The following is a 19,441-nucleotide window of genomic DNA, read 5'->3' on the forward strand; positions in this document are numbered from 1 at the left end:
CCATTGCATCTGTTCTTCATCCCTCAGTGTGCCTGTATGTAACACCAGGGTCTCTCTGTTTGATTAAAGGCACGCCCCTGCTAGATACTGAGAGCCAATGCTGCCGAGTATTTCTTTGTTTTAATTGCTAAACTGTGGTGTAGGTCCGGAGCTGCCTGGCTGCAGGCTGAAAAAAAACAGAGCAGAGCTGAGCAGACACTAACTAACAAACAGATCTGCTCCCTCCACATCTCTGCATGAGCCTCTCCCTGCTAGGTGCCCTGTCCTTGCAGCCAAGGAGTAGGAGGGAGCTGACTGTGCAGTCCTGGAGGAAGAGGGGGAGAACCTGGGCTCCTGCCATCTTCAGAAGCACAGGGTACTACGAGCTAAATCTGTGTATGACAGGCAGCACCAGCCACAGGGTTTTTGGAGAGACCTTGTCTCTCCCCAGAGTGTGTATGCAGCCACCCCCTCATTTAACCTTCCCACCTTTCTCCTTGCTGCTTGCCTTGAGCCGTGCCGCCCTGGCCAGCATCATTCCTCAGAAGCTGCCCACAAGTCAGCGTAGCAGCTGCTGTCATCGAGCAAGGAGGGGAATTAATGACTCCTTGCTTGGCTGTTGCGAGCGGCAGTGTGTGAGCTCCTGTGGAACCATTGATTTCCCTTCCTGCTAGCTGGGGGCTGCTCTGTTCACGCTGCAGAAAGCTGCTTTTGCGAGAGGTGGTGAGAAGACAAGGCTCCCAGGCACACAGAGCCCCCGCCAGCCTTGTGTTTGCTGAGCTGGAAACCTGCTGTTACCTTGGGAGTGGTTTGATGGAGAGCACTCCTCTGGCAGGCTGCTGCCACGTGCCTTTGGCTCACAGGTTCCTGCCACTGCGCTTGCAGGTACCAAAGCTTTCAGGCATGATATGCTATGATGATTTGGTTCAACCAGCTCACAGCTGATCCATAACCCCTTGTGACCAGGTCTGAGCTCTGTCTGCATGGGCTTCATGCCAACATGATGGAAGAGACAGAGCTTCATATGCTTTTCCGGAGTCAAGAAATATCTTTTTATTTTCAGTTTATGGTGGGATGGAAGAAGTATGCCTTTGGCCTGAAATGTCCCAGGCAGCTCAGGCACGTCCCTGCTGGGTGTGCTGCTGCTGGGGGCTGCCCTGTGTGCGCCCAGCTAAGGCAGCCGCCCGGCCAGTGGCAGACCTACTCCATAGGCTCCAGGATCTCCATGTTATCCAGCTCCTCCTGGAGACTGTCGATGTACTGAATGATCTCCCTGACACGGTCGCGGTTTCTGTCGATCTCGTTTTGGAAAGCCTGAACAGATTGATACCAAGCAGTGAATCCGTAGGCTTGTCAGGGTTCCTGGAGCCCAGAGGGCTCCAACAAAGGCTAGGGAGTGTCCTTCCTAGCTGTGTCCCCACCGTTTGGGCCAGACCTGGCTGTGCCCCAACCCCTGAGCGTGAGGGTCTCTTACCTTCTCTGTCACGGAGGCCTGCCAGCAGTAGGTGTTGCTGAGGATGTCGCTCTCTCGCTTATAGATCTTTAGCAGACGGATGCCATGGGACGTGTTGAGTGTGTTGACAATAGTGGTTTTGTCCACAAGAAGCTAGGAAGTAACGTGACTGGATGAGGGGAGGGGGCCGGGCATACAGCGAAAGCAGCGGAGCTTCGAACTAGCAGCAGGGTAACTGCAGCACTCGGTGAAAGAAAATCAGCCCTCTGTTTCAGCCAGACAAAGCCCTAGTTATCAGGAAGAATCCAGTGCTTTACCCTTGGCAAGGATGTGTCATGGCCTTGCTACAGTGTAATGGTGTATTATACCTAGTATGGGTGGGGAAACTGAGCCAGAGCAGGGAGCAAATGCCCACTGCTGAGTGCTCTGCTGCAGGCAGGCTGCCGCGCAGCACATGGCAGGCCCCTGCGGGCAGCTGGTGTTGAAGCAGGGCTGCATATGCTCCAGCACGCCTGGCCCAGCAGGTGTGGGAAGTGGAAAATTGCACTTGGAAGGGTCTCTTGCACTGGTGGCACTGGCTGTAAATCTTCATTTTTGGAGAGTCCCAGCTTCCAATCGAAGCAGTGACTTCCCCTGTGGCTCTAAATAGAGTGTGGCTTCGCTAAACCATAATGACTCTCCTCCTGCAGCCAAGTGCAGCTGTTGAACAAATGAAGATTGCTTCTCCGTGGAAATGGATTGCAGCAAGGCAAAATGGGTGCACAGCAACGGTGCGTAACTGCAGCCATCTGCACAGGCCATAAAGCAGGGAGCTCCCCCGGGGGAGGGCTGAGGGGTCTGGTTTGTGTCTGTCAGCTCTTGATTACCTGGAGTAATGGGGGGCTGGGATAATCTGTACAGAGCAAAACCATAGCAAATGCAAAACTCGAGTCATTTAGCCACTAAATGAAGGAATAACGAAGGCAAAAGGGTCAGTGGCATTGCTGACTGGAGCACTTGCAACTATCTTTGTGCTTTCTGAAAGGCCTCTGGGATCTTTGGTATCACAGCAAGACTGAGGGCGCAGTGGAAGGCTCCGTTTGAAATGTCATGTCCTGCCTCCAGATCAGCTCATGGGCTGGGGAGCTCTAGGAAGGGCTTCTGAAATCACTGAGGCAAACAGAGCCCTGATGTAAGAAAGTCAGAGTGGTGTTCAGATTCTCCTGGGGAAGCAGGCAGAATCTGAACAAAACCAGCTGCGAGTGCAGCAAAACTGCTGCCTAAGTGCCTGCTGGGTTGGGGCTGTCTGGAAATCAGCCAGAGAAGTGAGCTGTGCTGGAGGCAGGAGAGAGACTTTCTCACCACCTCTCCTGGGCTGCTGCCACCAGCTCTGGCAGCGCCCAGGGAAACCTGCAGTGCAGTTATCAGCGGAGATGTCCAGCGGCACTGCAGTTCAGCCAAGTGGCTGGGCCCATCTTGGGAGGAGGTTATGTTCTGGTTTAGGCATGGCTCTACCTGTACTAAGCCTCCTGGGAACCCTGTCCCTTCCGAGGAGAGGCTGTGGCCTCCTCTTCTTGCTGACTCCCTAACAGAGATGAACTTTTTTGGTGCCCTCACCATTTGAACATCAGCTGGCAAATCCTCATCAAGCTCATTCTTGACCAATTTCTCCAGTGTGGTGATGGAGATCTCTAGCAGCTTTTCATGGTGACGGTTTTCCAGGTCCCGGCACTGGGTCATTGTAGAGAAGATGGTTAAGGAAAAGGCTGACCACACCACTCACTTGTAGAGATTAAATGAGCTCCTGTAACTAGAGAATGAGTGTCCACACAGCGGGCCTCCACAGGAAAGAGCCTGGCTGCTGCCAGAAGCTGCTGTGATGTCAGGATATACACTTTCTGTTCTTAGTTGCAGCTCACGTACATCGGGTCTCATCCTCACCGCAATATATTACACAGAACTGAGAGTGGGCTTGGGTTTGCAAAGGAAATGGAAGGAAGCCTCCCACGATACAAGCTAAGCTCTGACTATGCCAATTATTGCACCAGGCTAACAGATAAATATATTTAAAGTAGTGTAATCTCTCACTGAAGTACTTCCCTTTGGTATTAGTATCTCACTTTGTTCCAGAAGACATCAACAACACAAAAATGAAGGCCATTTAAAGAAACTTCATGAAGAACTGCAGGTATTTCATTGGCTGCTATGGCAAGAATGTACACAGAAAACAGTCTAACCAGATCTTCCCAGGGTTGTGTTATGCCTGTCTGGAGAAGGAAGGAAGATTCCCAAGGGGGAGAAAGCTGCCTAAGTCCTACAGGCTTTCAGCACAGGAGAACTTAGATCCTTCTGTGCTCTCTAGAGTCTTCACAGAAAGAAGCTGGGCACCTTAAATGACCATTGCTGCAAAGCTGGCAAAAGACCTTTTCTGTTGATTAAAAAAAAAAAAAAATCTATACTGATGGCTCATTTCTGGATTTAGAAGTGAGATATACTTACATCACTGGGAAGTCCAGGCCAACATACTGTCAAAAGGATATATTCCTTTAATGTTTTCAATGAATGTTGATGCTATGACAGCAACATTTCCTTTAAAATCCTTTATTAGTTCCTTAACAGAGGGGAAAAAGAGGAAATATTACAATGAAAACTTGCATAAACATAAAAGGAAGTCAGGGAGTCTAGGAAGAATCTACAACTGATTATAATTTGGACTCACTGCTGTTATTAGCACAGTCAGAAACTGAACTGCCTCGAGCGTTTGAAGTGTTTTGAAAGTGCTGCAAGATTTTCTTTCCTCATTCAGGGACAGAAAATCAGAATCAGTTTATTGTAGAGAAGCTGACTGAATGATACCTTTACCTGGTGTGTGGAGCAAGCCAGCTGATCCTTTTTTACCTTCACCTAAGTAATGCAGAGTGTGCTGTATTCCCATATACTGCCATGCTGCAGTCTCCTTGTATGTATGAAGAGCCTCTTGTCAAAAGTATAACCAATGCCTGGGCTTACTGCAGCTTTTATTTTAGTCCTCACAAATTAAAATTGCTGCTGCCTATTCCCTCTCTCAAAAATGGCTGATGGGGAATCTGTGAAGTGTTGCACTTCAGTGTCTTGCTACAACAATTCAAATACAGCCACCTGAATCCTGCAAGTCCAGAAGGGCATGCAGGGAGAAATGCTTCTGCTTGTTCCATCGGTGACTGCAGATACATGAGCACCAAGTCAGAAAACACTAAAAGGCACAATCCTGATGCAGTGAGGAATCCATTTTGAGTTCCTGCTTTCTGTCATGCACATTCACAAAAGTAAACTGCTGCATCTGTTTGCACACAGGCCGCAGCTCCTGCCTGCTAATTTTTAAACAGGTTACTTTTTTTTTTTTTAATGAAGATGCACTTTAAAAGCCCTGCCCTAGTTTTTGAGGAAAAGTCTGGGGAGAAAAAAGGCTGCTATTATGCAAGCAAATGCAGTAAGCTGAGCAGGAATGTGTATAATCTTATTCATAGCAAAGATCAGCTTCAAAGAATTATACCTCTAGAATCCCAAATGCATATCCCATGCTATGCAGCAACTTCTGTACACAGACCTATAAAATGACTGAATGACCTCAAGTCCCTTTCTCTAAAGTCTAGGAAATCAACCTGGATAGATGCACAGGATATACTCCGCTCTGCTCTGAGAAACAGAAATGTGTTGCAATGGATCAATGTCCAGGGCCTGATCTCACCCAGATCATCTCTGAGCAGAGAAGGAGTAAGATGGAGACAAAACATTAGCCTGACTGGAAGATCTTTGCCCCCCTCTTTGTGCAATGGGCTGCTAAACAGAGGGGTGCAGCAACAGAAAAATGACCCCCCATGTTCTGGACGTGAGGTCTCACAGGTATGTGCTTGACCCTTACCTCCAGCTGGTCAGCTATCAGCATTTCCAAGGTCATGAGTGCTTCTGACAGCTGAAGTATGTCCTCCTTGTACTCGGCTCGTTTAGACTCAGCAATATCATAACTACTGGCATTATGAATCTCATCCAGCCTCTAAACACAGAGATACATAAATTACTTATAGTTTGTGTTCAGCACTCCAGTGCAATTTAATTAACTTGTTACATATGTGAGAAAAGTTCCTGCTGCTGATTAGCTGAAATGAAATGTGATGATTCAGGAAGTCTCCAGATTTACATACTGGGTAGTCAACAGTGCTGAGGTATGCTACTGCGCTAACGATCCGGGGGCAATGCAGTGGAATCGGTGAAAACGCTTCCTCATCCTCCAGTCAGCAGAAGAGTTTGCCCCTTCTATGCTTCCAACTTTGGTTCCCCTTCTGACACATTTCAGGTTAAAAAAAAAAAAAAAATTAGATTCTTGATGTTGCTGGCCATGAAGAGTAACAATTACTTTGCAGAAAGAAATGCACGCCTAAATCCTGATTCCCTTCATGTCAAGGAGAATCTTGATTGACTTCTGTAGGGTCAGGATTTAATATTCTGAATATGGAATACCTATCATTGCCTGCCTTCCTTTTACAGCAAGGATTTACTGCCCTTCAGAATTAAATATTGACGTCAGTTTTGTATCAAACAAGATTTATGATTTCTTGGATCAAAAAAAAAATCCTCTTGTGCTGAGCAATATATTATTTTCAAGTCTGTTCAAAATAAATTAACAATCAAATGTTAATAGGAGGGGAAAAAAAATACATGTTTTAAGGCATCTAATCCACTTCTGAGAGGGAATGGAACAGGCTAAAATAGATAACTCTGACAAAAATCATTGCCAAGACTTGTGTCTGAAAATGGACTAGATTACCCAAACTTTGCAGTGTTAAAAGGGAGGAAGGGGAGAGCAAGGTATCTTCTTTTCTAAGTAAACAAGTTAGGAAGATGAAGCAGCTCCCCAGCCATTCAAGCCGCACCTCTGGGAGCAATAATTTCAAAGTTCAAGGCCTTTAATGCTTCTTTGCTTCTTAACCAACTTGAAAGCAGAGTTATTTTACAGGTTACCCAAGCTCGCATGAAAGGATTACAGCGGGGCAAACAGCCCCCAAGAATGCTTGCTTACAAATTTCAGTCTGCTGGAACCTCTGCACCTTTTGAACTCTCCCAGCAATTTTAAATGAATGGGGAAATACTGTTAATATACAGCGTTCAGTTTTGACACCGACTCCTCCAGTATTTCTATGAAAACTGTCACGCTGACCATTGAGTCCTGTTGTTGCAGCTCAAACCCTCGCTGAGCCTGCAAGTCATCGGACAAAGACAAAGGGTCAAAATCTGGCCTCAGCCATGTTTCCTTGGGGTTTGGCGCTTTTTTGTTGGTTTGTTTGTGTGTGTGTGGTTTTGTGTTTTTGTTTTTAAATGAGGATATATTGGGAATTCAAGTGCAAGTTAACTGAATATGCATATCAATCTTTATGTGTCACCTTCTGGTAAGGCGGCAAACTCATGTCCTGATGCGAGCTGATGGAGTCGGTTTGCCAGCATGAGTCAGCAAGGTTCAAGGACCTGGGCGCAGAGTGACTCAGCAGGCTGCCAGTGTGTGACAAGGCACCTAAATAAAAGTGACCTGGTTTTCAAAGGGAGCCAGCGCTCGTGACTCTGCCCGGTGTCAGTTGTCAGGGACTTGCTCTGCTCAGCTGACAGCGTTACCAGGCTTTAGCCCTCCCTTATTTTTTCTGTGGAAACAAAATAGTGATCCACCTATTATACACAATCAGAAAGGGATCCAGCTAGAAGCTACGCCTTTAGCAGCCACAATGGGTAGCTGTAGTTGAACAGAATGAAAAAAGATAGTTACTGTAACGTATTTCTAATCTTTTTAGAGCAGAAACTATCTAATTTTTTGGTTAAAGTTCTTTGAGCTGTTGTTGACAAAATGAACTGAAGCAGAAAATTACTTGAAAACAAATTGAATACCCTCCAATCTCCTTCCTTTTCTTCCCATTTTTCAATGAAGGAAGAGCTATTGGAGGCCTCAAAGAGAAGCGGAGTGGCATTAAATCTGATAAATCTATCTATCTATGTTAAATCAACTTCATCAAAATTATTTAAACCAAGAGAAAGATTGAGTATTTCCATTTTCTTAAAGACCAGTAACTTTTCTGGATGGCAAAAAAAAGTAAAAAAACCTCAACATATTTAGCCACTTTTTTTCTGTAAAGCCTTGAAGGACAATAAGATAACACTCTGACATGTTAATTTTGTTCTATGCTGAATTTCCAGTATAAGCAAAGGCTGCCAGTGTTGGCTGGTTGTGGTTTGCCCAAAGGGTTGAAACTTCGATCCCCAAGTTCTTTTCCTGCATAAAGTACTAAAAAACTTGTAACATGCTGTTAGTTAATGACATTATATTAGCTAACACAACAATTTTTCTTGGTATAGATTTATACTGTAAGAAACATGTAAAGAAAGATCAGTGACTGAGCACTGGAAGAGGTTGCCCAGACATGCTGTGGAGTCTCCATCCTCAGAGGTAGTCAAAGGCTGTCTGGACATGGTCCCGGGCAGCCTGCTGTAGGTGGCCCTGCTTGAGCGGAAGGGTTGGACCAGATGCCCTCCGGAGGTCCCTGCCAACCTCAACCGCTCTGTGATTCTGCCCTTAGGGATCAAGTACTGATTCCTGTTATAGCAGTGTAAATCCAGATTAATTTTCCTAATTTTAATGGAGTTACCTTCACTCTCAGTGAAATTAAAAGCTGGCATATGATGTAGAGAAATCATGTATCAAACAGAAGTGTAACAACATTACCCTTTTGTTCCGATTTTCGAAGTCTAGGATTGTTTTCCTGCATTCTTGTTGGTTGGCTGTTAACGCTTCATGAAGGCTTTCGTAGAAATCCGAGACTTCAGCTTCTCGTTTTTCATACTCTTTCAGACCATAGTTAAATAGGTTCTCACAAACTGAGACAAACTCCTTCCTGTACGTGACATCAGAGTCAAGGTATTTTGCTTGTTCAGTGGAGCAATATGCTATGTTCCTTCTACTTCTGCAAATTTAAGCTACAAGAATTACAAGCTACTGTGATGTAAACTCCGTAGTTCTTGCTGGGAGCGGGCTGCCATACATTCTGTCTGTGGCAGGACTGGGTCACCCATTCACATATTGAGCACTGGATTTTGCTACTTTAAGGGTATGGAGAAAGCTATGGCAACTTGAGGAGAAAAAAGGCCTTGAGGAAAAAAAGGAAATACATATACTTCTCTGACTCTTTTTTGACACAGCAGCGGAATGAAGCATACAACCCTATCTGTCTTCAGAAGTGTGAATACAGTGCCTGCGTAGTTAATAAATACAGCTCTGGTCCCTACAGCCAGAGCACAGAATAAACTACTGACTTGGTAGCATCACAAAAATAACGTCAATTTTTCTTCTGCTATTATCTTGGCAATGGAATTGTTTCTAGACTCTATTGTAGTTAAGCCATGATGCATTTTTCCCCAACAGTGTAATGCAATTTTAAGGAAGGTCAAGTTACTGGCCTTGACAATGCTCTATTAATCTGAATGAGAAAAGAAAAAAGAAAAAAAAGTGTCTGCTTTCTGATCCTCCATGTAGGAGCAATGATCAGAAAAAAAGTGCTGGCCTGAAAACTTCATGTTGCTGTCTCTGGCAGGTTGTGAGATATGCGACTCATATCATTCTGATTAGTCTGTTCCTGTCTCCTACCACTTCAATTTCAACATGATTTTAGCAACTGCGCTCTTACAATCTAACTGACAGATTTATCTTATAGCTCATTTTAAACGTTAAGTGGATTTCAGACTTAAAGAAAGTACAAAGCCTTGATTCTCAAAGGGTCAGAAAAGAAGACTACCGAAATTGTGTTTGATCCAAGTGAAGGAAATGGAATATGGTAATTACAATGGTGAGAACTTAAAACGCTGGAATCTCATGATCTGTTGGTGATAGAAATGAGTGGTTTTACAAATGGGATGTTTCAAGCTGGATTGGCCAGCTTGCCAGTAATAAAAACCATTTGTTTGTAGCCCTCATATTTCATGAGATACCAAGCCTTAAAGCTGTCAGTGGTCTCACAGTCTTGCAGTGGTTTTTTTGGTACCATTCCAAAATTGAACACAGATCGTCTCAGATCTTAGATCAATGTAGCTTTCAGCCCTAGACAAAAGCAACGGATGAAGAGTCCCTGTGGATGCACCTCCTTCTTAACTCAAGGCATTACATTTTAGGTCTCGGTATTCTAAAGCCAGGAAGGATATGCCTGCAGCAGGTCACCCACTCCAGGGAGGTAAGCCAGTTTGGCAGCTTCCGTATCCTCTGCATACATACTGTCAAACAGGAACGATCCGTTCAGGTACTCAACAAAGGCTGTCTTTGAAGAGAATCAGAGCAATGTAAGTGAAATAAAGAGTGCCAACCTGCTGTCAGTCCTCAGGATGTGTCTCTCGTATAAGCAATTTGCTGGCAGAGGAGCACTGGTGCAGACACAGTGATACCAACACGATAGATATCCCAATCAGATCATGAAAGCACCCTGCAATCAGAGTGAGAACCATCCTGGTTCACATGTGACTTTGCTTCTAGAACTCTCTAGACTAAGGATAGAAAACACTGTTTAATCTTATATAAGACACTATCACATACAACCACATACTGCAAGGCTATTAAGCCTTTCAGATAAGGAGTCAGTGGACTTTGGGGAGGGATGGAGGGAAAAGCCGCGCGTGTCCTCCCTGCCACTTAACCGCCTCCTGCTTTTCAGCCAGTTTGATCTTCTAGAGGGCTGGAATACAGAGACAGACCATAACTGAAGGCACCATTCTGCCTGGTCTTGTTTTCAGTCTGTTTACAGGACTACAGTGATCTCTGAAAGCCCTGAAGAGTTTAACCATAAAACTAATAAAAAGCATTAACTTAGTCTGAAGGAGAAAAAAAGTCACAGCACCACGAAAATGCTAACAGTTCCCTCAGACCTGTAATTTTCTTAATCTCATGTCAGGCTGATAAGATTCTTGGGTATGATTTACTACATAGCTTCACAGTGTCTGTATCTGTAGTTTCATTGTTCAGCCAAAAGACTTATGTTCCCCCATTTCATGTGTATTCCACAGCGGTTCCTGTTTTCATTCAAAAGATGAGATTCAGAGATCACAGAGATTAATCCTAGCCTTAGTTTTAGCACAGTCGATGTTAACCTCTCATTAAATCTTCAAGCAGGTAAAAGAGAAGTCAATACATGTTGTGCTTGTTTCTCCTGAGACAATATACAACCAGCCAAAGAAAACATACCTCCTGGTACTCCATCTCTTTCTGCTTTGCCTGTTTTTCCTCCAGCTGAGCCAGGGCCTGAGTCTCCTGACGTTCCAACAGCTCAGTAAGATCTTGGTACTTTGAAACTGCAAATTCTCGCTGAGAAATACAAAGGAAGAAAATATCTTTATTCGATCATCCAGCAATGCTCAACAAATCTGGGCATAAGCATTTGATCTTTCTATAACATGCACCTGAATGACATCTGCATCTCCATTTGTGTGCTTTTTATAAACACTTACAAAGTTTCTAATCTATTCCTCATCCCATTTTTTGTTGACATACTACTCTGACTCTGCATTCAATGTATCTGAGCTGATTCAGCCCCAGGAAACTTTTCTCTCCCCATTTCCTCATCTTTAAGGTTGTTTTTTCTTTTTTAGCAGGAGGACTTGTTTTGACTTCTAGAATTTGAGCTCTGATTTGATCAACTAGCGAGTTTAATACATTTACAAGGGAGGAGAAGGCTTTTTGGAGGAGTGGATGGCAAAGTAGTAGCAGGGGCAAGAACCTAATTAGTTTGAAACTGAAGCTTGACAAATTTAAGTATGCAATTCTATGACGTACTGTCTGTATGAGCAGGGACTGGACTCAATGACCTGGAAAGCCCTTCCAGTCCTATGGTAAGAGCAATTTATATTCCAAGTACAGCTCCTGCTCTGTGCCCAGCAAATTTACAATTAATCATGTTCTTTTGTTACTAAAAAAACACAAACAAAAAAAAAAACCCTTCTTTGTTCCTTTGAGCTCTAGGATCAAAAAGCAGCCCCACAGGTTACTGGTGCAGATGCACTGTCCTGTCCTCAGAAATCAAGAGCGGGAAGTGTATTTGGTGGCATCTGCTTGCCTGGATAGTCCATTAGTCCGCTACCGAAACAAATTGTGCAGCAAGCAGCAGGACCACCAAGCCTCCCTTCCCCTGGATCCATGTCTCAAGTTTGATCTTCTCTGAGATTTTCTGATCTCTAAGGTGGCTTGCACTCACGCAGCCTCTCTGTGGCAACATTAACCAGGCCCCTCTCCCACGCACAGCTGCTGATTTTCACAAAATCTGTGAAGACATCATGCTTCTGACACCTCTACCTCTCTGTCAGATTTGATAGAATTTGGCCTACAGGTTCACAGCTGTTAGGTGGAGGCAGAATAAACACTGTGTGTTTCTGTAAGCCTAATTTCTGCAGGGAACCTGCCCTGAATGCTAGAATATTGCTGGCATACCAACAAAGCAAATGCTCTGTAAGATGCTGTTGCCCAATTTCACAAGCAGGGAATGCAGATATGCTTACCGTGGCATTACTCACGAGCTTGAAGTCCAAGTATACCAGGTCTGGAAGATGTGCAACAACAAACAGTGTATACTGCTCATCGTCACAGAACGGGTTCCCAGTGAGATTCAGTGTCCGTAAGCTTTTAAACCTCCTGAGGTAGATCACCTATGCTGAGAGAAAAGAGATGCTGTACTTCCCAGTGCTGGGGAAACACACAGCCTTGAAATTCACTGCTCTATTACAATTATGCAATACATATCCTGCTCTGCTGCCAAACACAGGTGACATTAAATTATGAGTTTCTGATGCTTTTAGGAAAGGAAATACTTAAATTCACATTGTGAATATATAAATGATGGATGTAGAGAGAAGGTGGATGGGGTGCACAAACCTCGGGTCTTAGACTGGTAAGCTGCGCTCAGAAGAACCCCAAATAAATCCTAGTCTCCACTTCCTCCTTTTCTCATATGTAGCTATTTATTTCTTTTCTAGCTTTCAGGGGAACAAGTAGGAATTTCGCCATGGCTGATAGCAGTCAACGAACCAGGCCCCCATGAGTCAATAAAAGAGAAATAGCTGTAGTAAGCACTTAGCACCAGGACAGTTTACCAAAACCATAACTCAGATTACAGAGGCAATGAAATCCTACAGAGAATCTTCTCCTCTAAGGAGGGGCTCAGACACAGTGGCAAAGTCAGTTTTAGAATATTTGATTCTTTGACAGGGAACATTTGCAAAGACAGGGAGCACTCACATCCTCCAGAGTGGTCAGGTTATTCTTTCCTATGGAGAAAATCTGTAGCTCTTGCAGTGCGTCCATGTGCTCAATTTTAGATATTCTGTTATTGTAGAGACTGAGGTCCTGCAGTTTGACAAGGGTATCCAGGCCCTCAATTACTTCAATATTGTTGAAGGACAAATCTGGGGAAGAGTTTAGAAATCAAAAGTTTTGCAAGCAAAAGTTAAATTATTTCTAGCAGAACACCCTGATTTAGACCTTGCATTTAGCCTGGTTCTTGATTTAGGAGTTTATGTACAGTATTTTCCTCAGAGGTGTTCAGAGTCCCACAGGAAAGGCTTGGCATTAAACCATCATTCGTTCATATCTCCTCCTTGCAACTGTCCATGCAACTTTCAAATGAGAGGAACAGTTGAAGGTACTCCATGCAGAGTCCACATACGCAACCTGAAAGTGATTTCTACCTTATGTGGAAACCCAAAATACAAGTGAAGAGATGGGGAAATGCCCTAAAAGGAGGGTATTTCTGTGACAAATTTGACACCCCCTGCCTTGTTTCATGCAGACTCTTGCCTGCCACTATCCACTGTCATGGTCATTCCCACAGTATCAACATATGCCAGCTCCACACTCAAAATCACCCTGTTGTCGATGGAGATACGCAAAGGCATACACTCACTTTAGCTATTTCACTCATTGAAATTTCCCCTTATCCTGCCAGAACATCTATCCTAACACCTACATTCATCATGACTAAGGACAGTATTTGCCCTCAGGCCAGTACTGAGCGATTCAGGAGTCCAAAGATGGTTGATGAGGCTACCAGCTGTCTTTGTAACCCCAACCCCTGGTTGGCTAAGACACTCATACACCAGCTGCTGAACCACTGCAGCCTTTGGGCAAACGAAACTCATGAGAATGCTTCAAAACACTCTGCTTACATTGTGGCGATCAGCTGTTGATTCACAAGTGCATTAGTCATCTGTGCAGCAGAACAGTGCAGAAGAACCCATTAGACGTTTCAAGATGTGCTTATGAACTGAAGCCCTGCATGCTATTTTCAAAGACGGCTGAGGATATATTTACACTGCTAGCCAACAATGTATCTGCAGTTCCCAGAGAATGCTCTAAGCTATGAATCTGTAGCAGCAAGCTCCCCGATCAGCCCAGCATCAAAACCTGCACCACCCTGTGATGCTGCTATCAACATCCTGAATTTTTAGTGGAAAGTAGTCACGTAAGACAACAAGGATGGGCACTTCTTGGGACAACAATGATGACAAGCCCTTAAGTATATAGGAGTAAAGATTGCGGGTTCTAGGCTCTGAAATACCTGCCTTAGTTTTGAAAACAGAATACAAGCTTCTAAATCACAGAGGTGTTTCCATAAATATTTCTGAAAGTCATCTCCAAATACAAGTACAAACCCTGGAAAGAACCTTGAAATCTCACCTTCCTGTTCCTGCCACACCAAATATATTAAAATCAGGTTTTAAACATTTGAAGAATAGTTTTGCAGCTCTGATATTCAGGCATTTTGACATTTAACAGTCAAATGAAGAAACACACAAACAGCTGACAGCCTTCCCTGGGAAAGCTCCTATCAGTTGTGTTTGAGAAGAAATGTGTCCTGGCTTTATCGCAGATTGTTTTGCACCTGTGAAGGCATCCAACCTCATACGCCTGTATCTCACCCAGCCATACAAGGTGAACCAGACTCTCGAGAGCTTCTATCTTCTCAATGATGTTGTTGTCCAGCTGCAGTTTAGTCAGATTCTCAAACTGCCACAGATTATCAATCTGCAGAATATCTAAAGCCACAGGAAAAAATACAAGAAAATTGCTTTTCATGTGAGACAGCTTTCAGTTTATCTGACACACTATTTTGCACAAGGAAAACATGTCCAGTCTTACCTCCAAAATGATTTTCAGCACATTATGATAGCGTGTGATGACTGCCCTAGAGAGCTGAGAGGTCCACTGGCTGGATGAGATTTCAATGAAACAGCCCAGTTAACCTCAGTGTCCCACACCAGCGCACGCTGCTCATCAGCGATGCCAATGAGTCGCTGAGGGGAAGCTGACTACAGCTCTGCAGTCAAGAGTGACTTTATGAATCCACTACCAGGAGGCCGTGACCTTCATTTTCCTTTCCAGCTCCAAGAGGGAGGTTTGGGATGAGACTCTGCTTTTCTCTGCGTTTGCAGGCTAGCGGTGGCCAGCTACTGCTTTTGTAAATTACTCTCCTACTCCTGGGATTCTCATCACAGGAGAGTAAGTTGGGGTCTACTCTTTCTGTGAAGGCTGCAGTTTAGAACTAATCAATATCCCTGCATTTAGCTTCCTCCAAAAACAGAATCACAAGGGCAGATCGTTAGGCACTACAGCAAAACATTAGGACCAAGGTGACAGAAAATACAGAACAGTCTCACTCCCAATTCTCTTCCCCCCGCAATGGCTTCCCAGAAGATTTCATTAACTGCTCTGCTGCTATCATTGTTTAGCGAGTGCAGAGTAAAGCAAGGAACTCCATGCACAAAATATTCACACAGTTCTATATTTTGTATTTGCAAACACACACATGCAGGATCAGATAACAGGGAGTCTGTTGTAAGGAACTCAACTAATACACACGTTATTTTACTGCAGCATGCAATGAATAATCAAAAGCAGATTTTTGCCCATGAAATTACATCCCCCCAAAATACTCAAATATTGAGCCAAATGTTCTTCCTTTTCATTTTTTGAATGCAAGTTTATGGCTGGTTTGACAGTAAAAGGCAAGCTGCAATAATGCTATGGATGACCAGAGGAAGCTACCAAATTGGACTGTAATCATCCTAATCTATCAAATAGCTCTCACATAATCACCAGCGATGGCGGAGCCTGCCCTGGGTTTGATTTGTCCACGTACAGAAGGGCCCAATAGGCCTGTGGCCTGTAGGTGTCACCACAATATAAATGTTAAATAAGAATTGCAGTGACAATAATAGCATCAAGTTAAGCATCTTTAAAGTTACCTATCAGCAAAGGCACCCAGCTCTCTCCATTGGAACTACTTCATACAGGTTTGACTAAAAATGTAAGTCCAGATGTTACTTTTCACATAACAAATCCAAGCTAATCATGATTGTTTAATTATCAGTCATTCTTAATTCTATTACCCTCTAACAAAAGAAGAAGAAGAAGAAAAAAGTATATATTCTGATACTCACTTCTAAAACTAAGCTGTAGCTCTGTCACATCCTTAAAGTTAATACCTTCCTGTTTGGCAAGCTTTCCTATGTCCTCTGGACATTGCTCTTCAACAGCTTTCTGAACCATTTCATCATCAATAATGTTCGGCTCAATGCTATTGTATAACTGACTCATTTTTAGGTGGTGTCGGCCTTAATGGACAGAAAAGAAAAATAAGTAAAATCTGGTAACTGCCTGGTTACTACTTCCAACATTCATTGAACAGGCACGACAATTCCAAGGAATTGAGAGCACAGCTGAGCATTAAGACCTAATACCTCACAGCTGCTATCAAAGACAGACTTGACTTCTATCACAAAGTCACAGACTCAACTCTAAGCACAGCCTTAGAGCCCCAGCACTGTAAAATAGCACGATTGCATGCAAACTTCGCACCATGTTTGAGTGTTTTCCATGACGAATGCCAGAATTTGGCCAGACAAATAGACCAGGAAAGGAGGCGCTGTGCAGCACCTATGAACAGCAATGGTCCATCTCATGGCAATTACCTGTTGCTGAAACCCGTCTTCCTGACGAGGGCATATTCAAGGCCCTATGCGCCATTTAATCTAGTTTTTAAAACTAAAAAGGTAAGTTTCTCATTATAGGCACGTTGGCTTTATGGAGTAAGAGGCATGTATTTATAGCATAGGAACATTAACAACAGCAGTTCACTAAATTTTGAACACCAACATCATAATAAAAGTGAAAACAAGGAAGGAGAAAAATGTATAAACAATAACAGCATTTTCTGAAAAAGGCACTTACTGCAGATCCATAGTAAAGGCTGACTAGTTCAATCAATATATAGTAAAGCACACAAACACCTTTGCTTGGGGAAACAGACAATTCTGTCAGTCAAAACTTTCTGTCCCAGCTTTGTTGCTTAAATATCCCTCATGTTGCCCAGAAGGCAATGAGGCTACTTATCCTTCTAGAACTGTGCACAGTTAATGAATCGGTAAGTAGGACTTGAATCATTCAACTTTTGCTTGTGTAAGATGTCTACAATTATGGAAGAAGCTCTGCTGATTTTTTTGCATAGGAGGACAGGAAGGATAAACGTCTGGGTTTAAAAAGTTATTTTCTCATCGTGGCTTTTAATTAACAAACCAAACCTCTCTGTGCTCAATACAGACCAAGGAGTAGCAGGTTTTGGGTTTATTAATCCTTGACCTGCCAGATTTTTCACTTCCCTTGTATTTGTCCGTTGTCTCTTTAGTCAATGTTGGTTCCACAGAGCTAATCACACTGCGCAGTCAGCGCCTCACTGCACCCCGTGGGAACAACGTGGGTGTCGGTGCGAGCAGCAGGCCGGCCACCCAGACAAGAAGCTGCTGCTCACAGCCGAGGCCTGGGAAGCAGCGCCACGTCTCCGACACCCCCCCGGCCCTGCAGGGCCCGCGATGGGGACCCTGACTATGCTCCGACCCAGGTGGGCTGCCCCTTTCCCTCCGCGACCTATCCACAGGCCCAGATCCCGGCCCCTCCGGCCTCTCACCCCCCAGGTCCCCAAGGCTCCAGGCCCGCTCCGCGCCCCCGGTGCCTGGCCCGGCCCGGCCCGGCCCCGGGGCTCAACGCCGGCTGCTAAGGAAGCCGAGGCACGTTGCTAAGGGCGGCCACGTGACAAGTTCAGCCGCCAATGGTCAGGGGGAGGGTGGGAAGATTGGCTGCTAATCAGAGCGCGAGAAATCCGTGTCAGCCAATCAGCGTCGGCACCGTGCCCTCGGGGCGGGAGGAGGCTCGCATAATTGACGTTTCTTTTGCCCAATAATATTAGAGAATCGTTTGGCTGTTGCCCAATGGAGAATGGCAGTAGTAGTGTCCCTGCTGTCCATCAACTGGAGGGCGTGGAAAGGGCCGGGACGACTGCGGGGGCGGGGCCCTCACTTGACAGTGATAGGCACGGTCTCTAGCCTATGACTCCACGGGGCGTCCAGCCACTGCCCAATCGAATGCAAGGAGGCGGGCCAGGCTTGGCAGAGCAAGCTGCGGTTGGTGACCGTGGGTGCCAGTCAGGGCGGGGAAGGGGGGGGTGGCCGCCGGGCCACTGTTTGTTGTCATCCCAAGATGGAGTTTCTGCTGGGGAACCCGTTCAGCACCCCAGTGGGTCAGAGCCTCGGTAAGGCGGCCCGGGGGGTGCAGGGAGCGCCAGGGGGACCTGGAGGGGCTGGGGGACTCCAGGTAGCGGGGGGCTCTGGAGGCAGCGGGGGGCTCTGGGGGTCGGTGAGGTGCTGTGGTGGCGATGGAGGGGTCTGTGAGGGCCCGCGGGGTGCTCTGGAGTCAGTGGCGGGCGGGGCTGTGGGGTTTAGTGGAAGTCTTTGGTTGTTGTGGGCATCTCGGGGGGTTAATGGGGGGCTCTGGAGGCGGTGAGGCATCTGTGGGGGCTAGTGGGGGTTCTGGAGGTATGGGAGGGCCTCTGGGGGTAGCAGGAATTTTGGGGTTAGTGGCAACTCTGGAGGGGTGGTGGTGGGCTTTCAGGGTTGGTGCGTGCTGCAGGCCTTAGTGGGGGTCGCTGTGGGCAGCAGAGGCCTGTGGGAGTAGTGATGGCTTTGGGCAAGCTGTTTGCCATGAGGAAGGGGAAACTCCGCTTCAAGGTGGTTGACGGATGAAGGAAAGTTGTTGCATTCCCCAGCTCCTTTTCTTGAGAGTGAGTGCCTTGTTACAGAGCAGCTCTGTCATTCAGCCACGTTTTTCCTAAAGTGTTGAAACCTCCCTGGGCATATGCACGGAGGGTGATGTGGTTTAGAGATAGAAGTATGTGCTCTATTTTCAGCCCAGAGCTTGAATTGTGGTTTTACTAATGTTATGGTGACATTAGGCAGGTTATTTTGAGTGGGCTTTCACTACGCAGCTAGCCAAGGCCTTCCTGGGTTGCTGTGTCTACTCCCTGCCTCCCACAGTTGTGTTTGGTCTCAACTGTGGCAAGTGTGGTTTCGGTCTGGGTTGCCACAGCCAGGGCAATGGGAGAAAGCCTGGGCACCACTTCTTCGGAGTTTGATAACTTGCCCACAGTTGGGTGGGCCGTCATTGCCTTCCGCTTTCTTCTCTTAGGCCCTGAAGAAGTACAAGATCTCTCACATTGTGGTGGGAAAGCACAACAGACTGGCTCAGGTTCCCGCAGTGCGTGGACCGTGGCATACAGTCCCAGAAGCCAAGGCAATATTCAATTGAATGCACTTGGCGCTAGCATCCCTCTCCAGTGAAACCATGCTCTTAGTTTCCTTGATTTGCTTTATAAGCAGCAGTAATTCTAATGCCTTATTTAGGGGTTATATATAGTCTAATGTATAGCCATGTATAGTCCAGGCTATAGCTATTCTACATTGATTTATGGAAGACTTGTGTCTTTGGAAATTGAAGTGGAAAAATTTTGCAGAGTATTTGGTTGTGGCCTCAATCCCTGGAAGTTCTTTTATCATAGTCTCCTCACCCGCACATGCAGAGACACCCCTTTGTAAAGGTAAAAGGCCCTTAAATGGGTAAGTCTCACACTGTGCTTTGAAGATGGCTGGACTCTTGCT

At 45.4% G+C, this 19,441-nt stretch overlaps 2 protein-coding genes across 10 annotated transcripts in view; one reads left to right on the forward strand and one right to left on the reverse strand.

Annotated features, from left to right (window-relative positions):
• Positions 1-1,179: 1,179 nt before the first annotated feature.
• On the reverse strand, positions 1,180-16,052 carry DRC3 (dynein regulatory complex subunit 3; the record flags this gene model as incomplete). The annotated part of the gene is made up of 10 exons (XM_082006603.1): positions 1,180-1,293; positions 1,454-1,585; positions 5,313-5,444; positions 8,154-8,322; positions 9,611-9,735; positions 10,653-10,772; positions 11,960-12,106; positions 12,696-12,862; positions 14,375-14,491; positions 15,896-16,052. 10 exons carry the CDS (start codon positions 16,050-16,052, stop codon positions 1,180-1,182), a joined length of 1,380 nt encoding a protein of 459 aa, XP_081862729.1.
• Positions 16,053-17,987: 1,935 nt separating this feature from the next.
• TOM1L2 (target of myb1 like 2 membrane trafficking protein) overlaps positions 17,988-19,441 on the forward strand; it is a gene marked incomplete at its 5' end in the record, with an annotated part of 52,790 nt that continues 51,336 nt past the window's right edge. For all 9 annotated transcript variants that reach the window (XM_082006571.1, XM_082006572.1, XM_082006573.1 and 6 more), the window contains one exon: positions 17,988-18,039. In XM_082006571.1, the coding sequence (XP_081862697.1) occupies positions 17,988-18,039 (52 nt within the window). The remainder of the gene's footprint in view (positions 18,040-19,441) is intronic.

This window comes from Phaethon aethereus (assembly GCF_964289735.1).
Source record: "Phaethon aethereus genome assembly, chromosome: 15".
NCBI classification, from domain to species: domain Eukaryota; kingdom Metazoa; phylum Chordata; class Aves; order Phaethontiformes; family Phaethontidae; genus Phaethon; species Phaethon aethereus.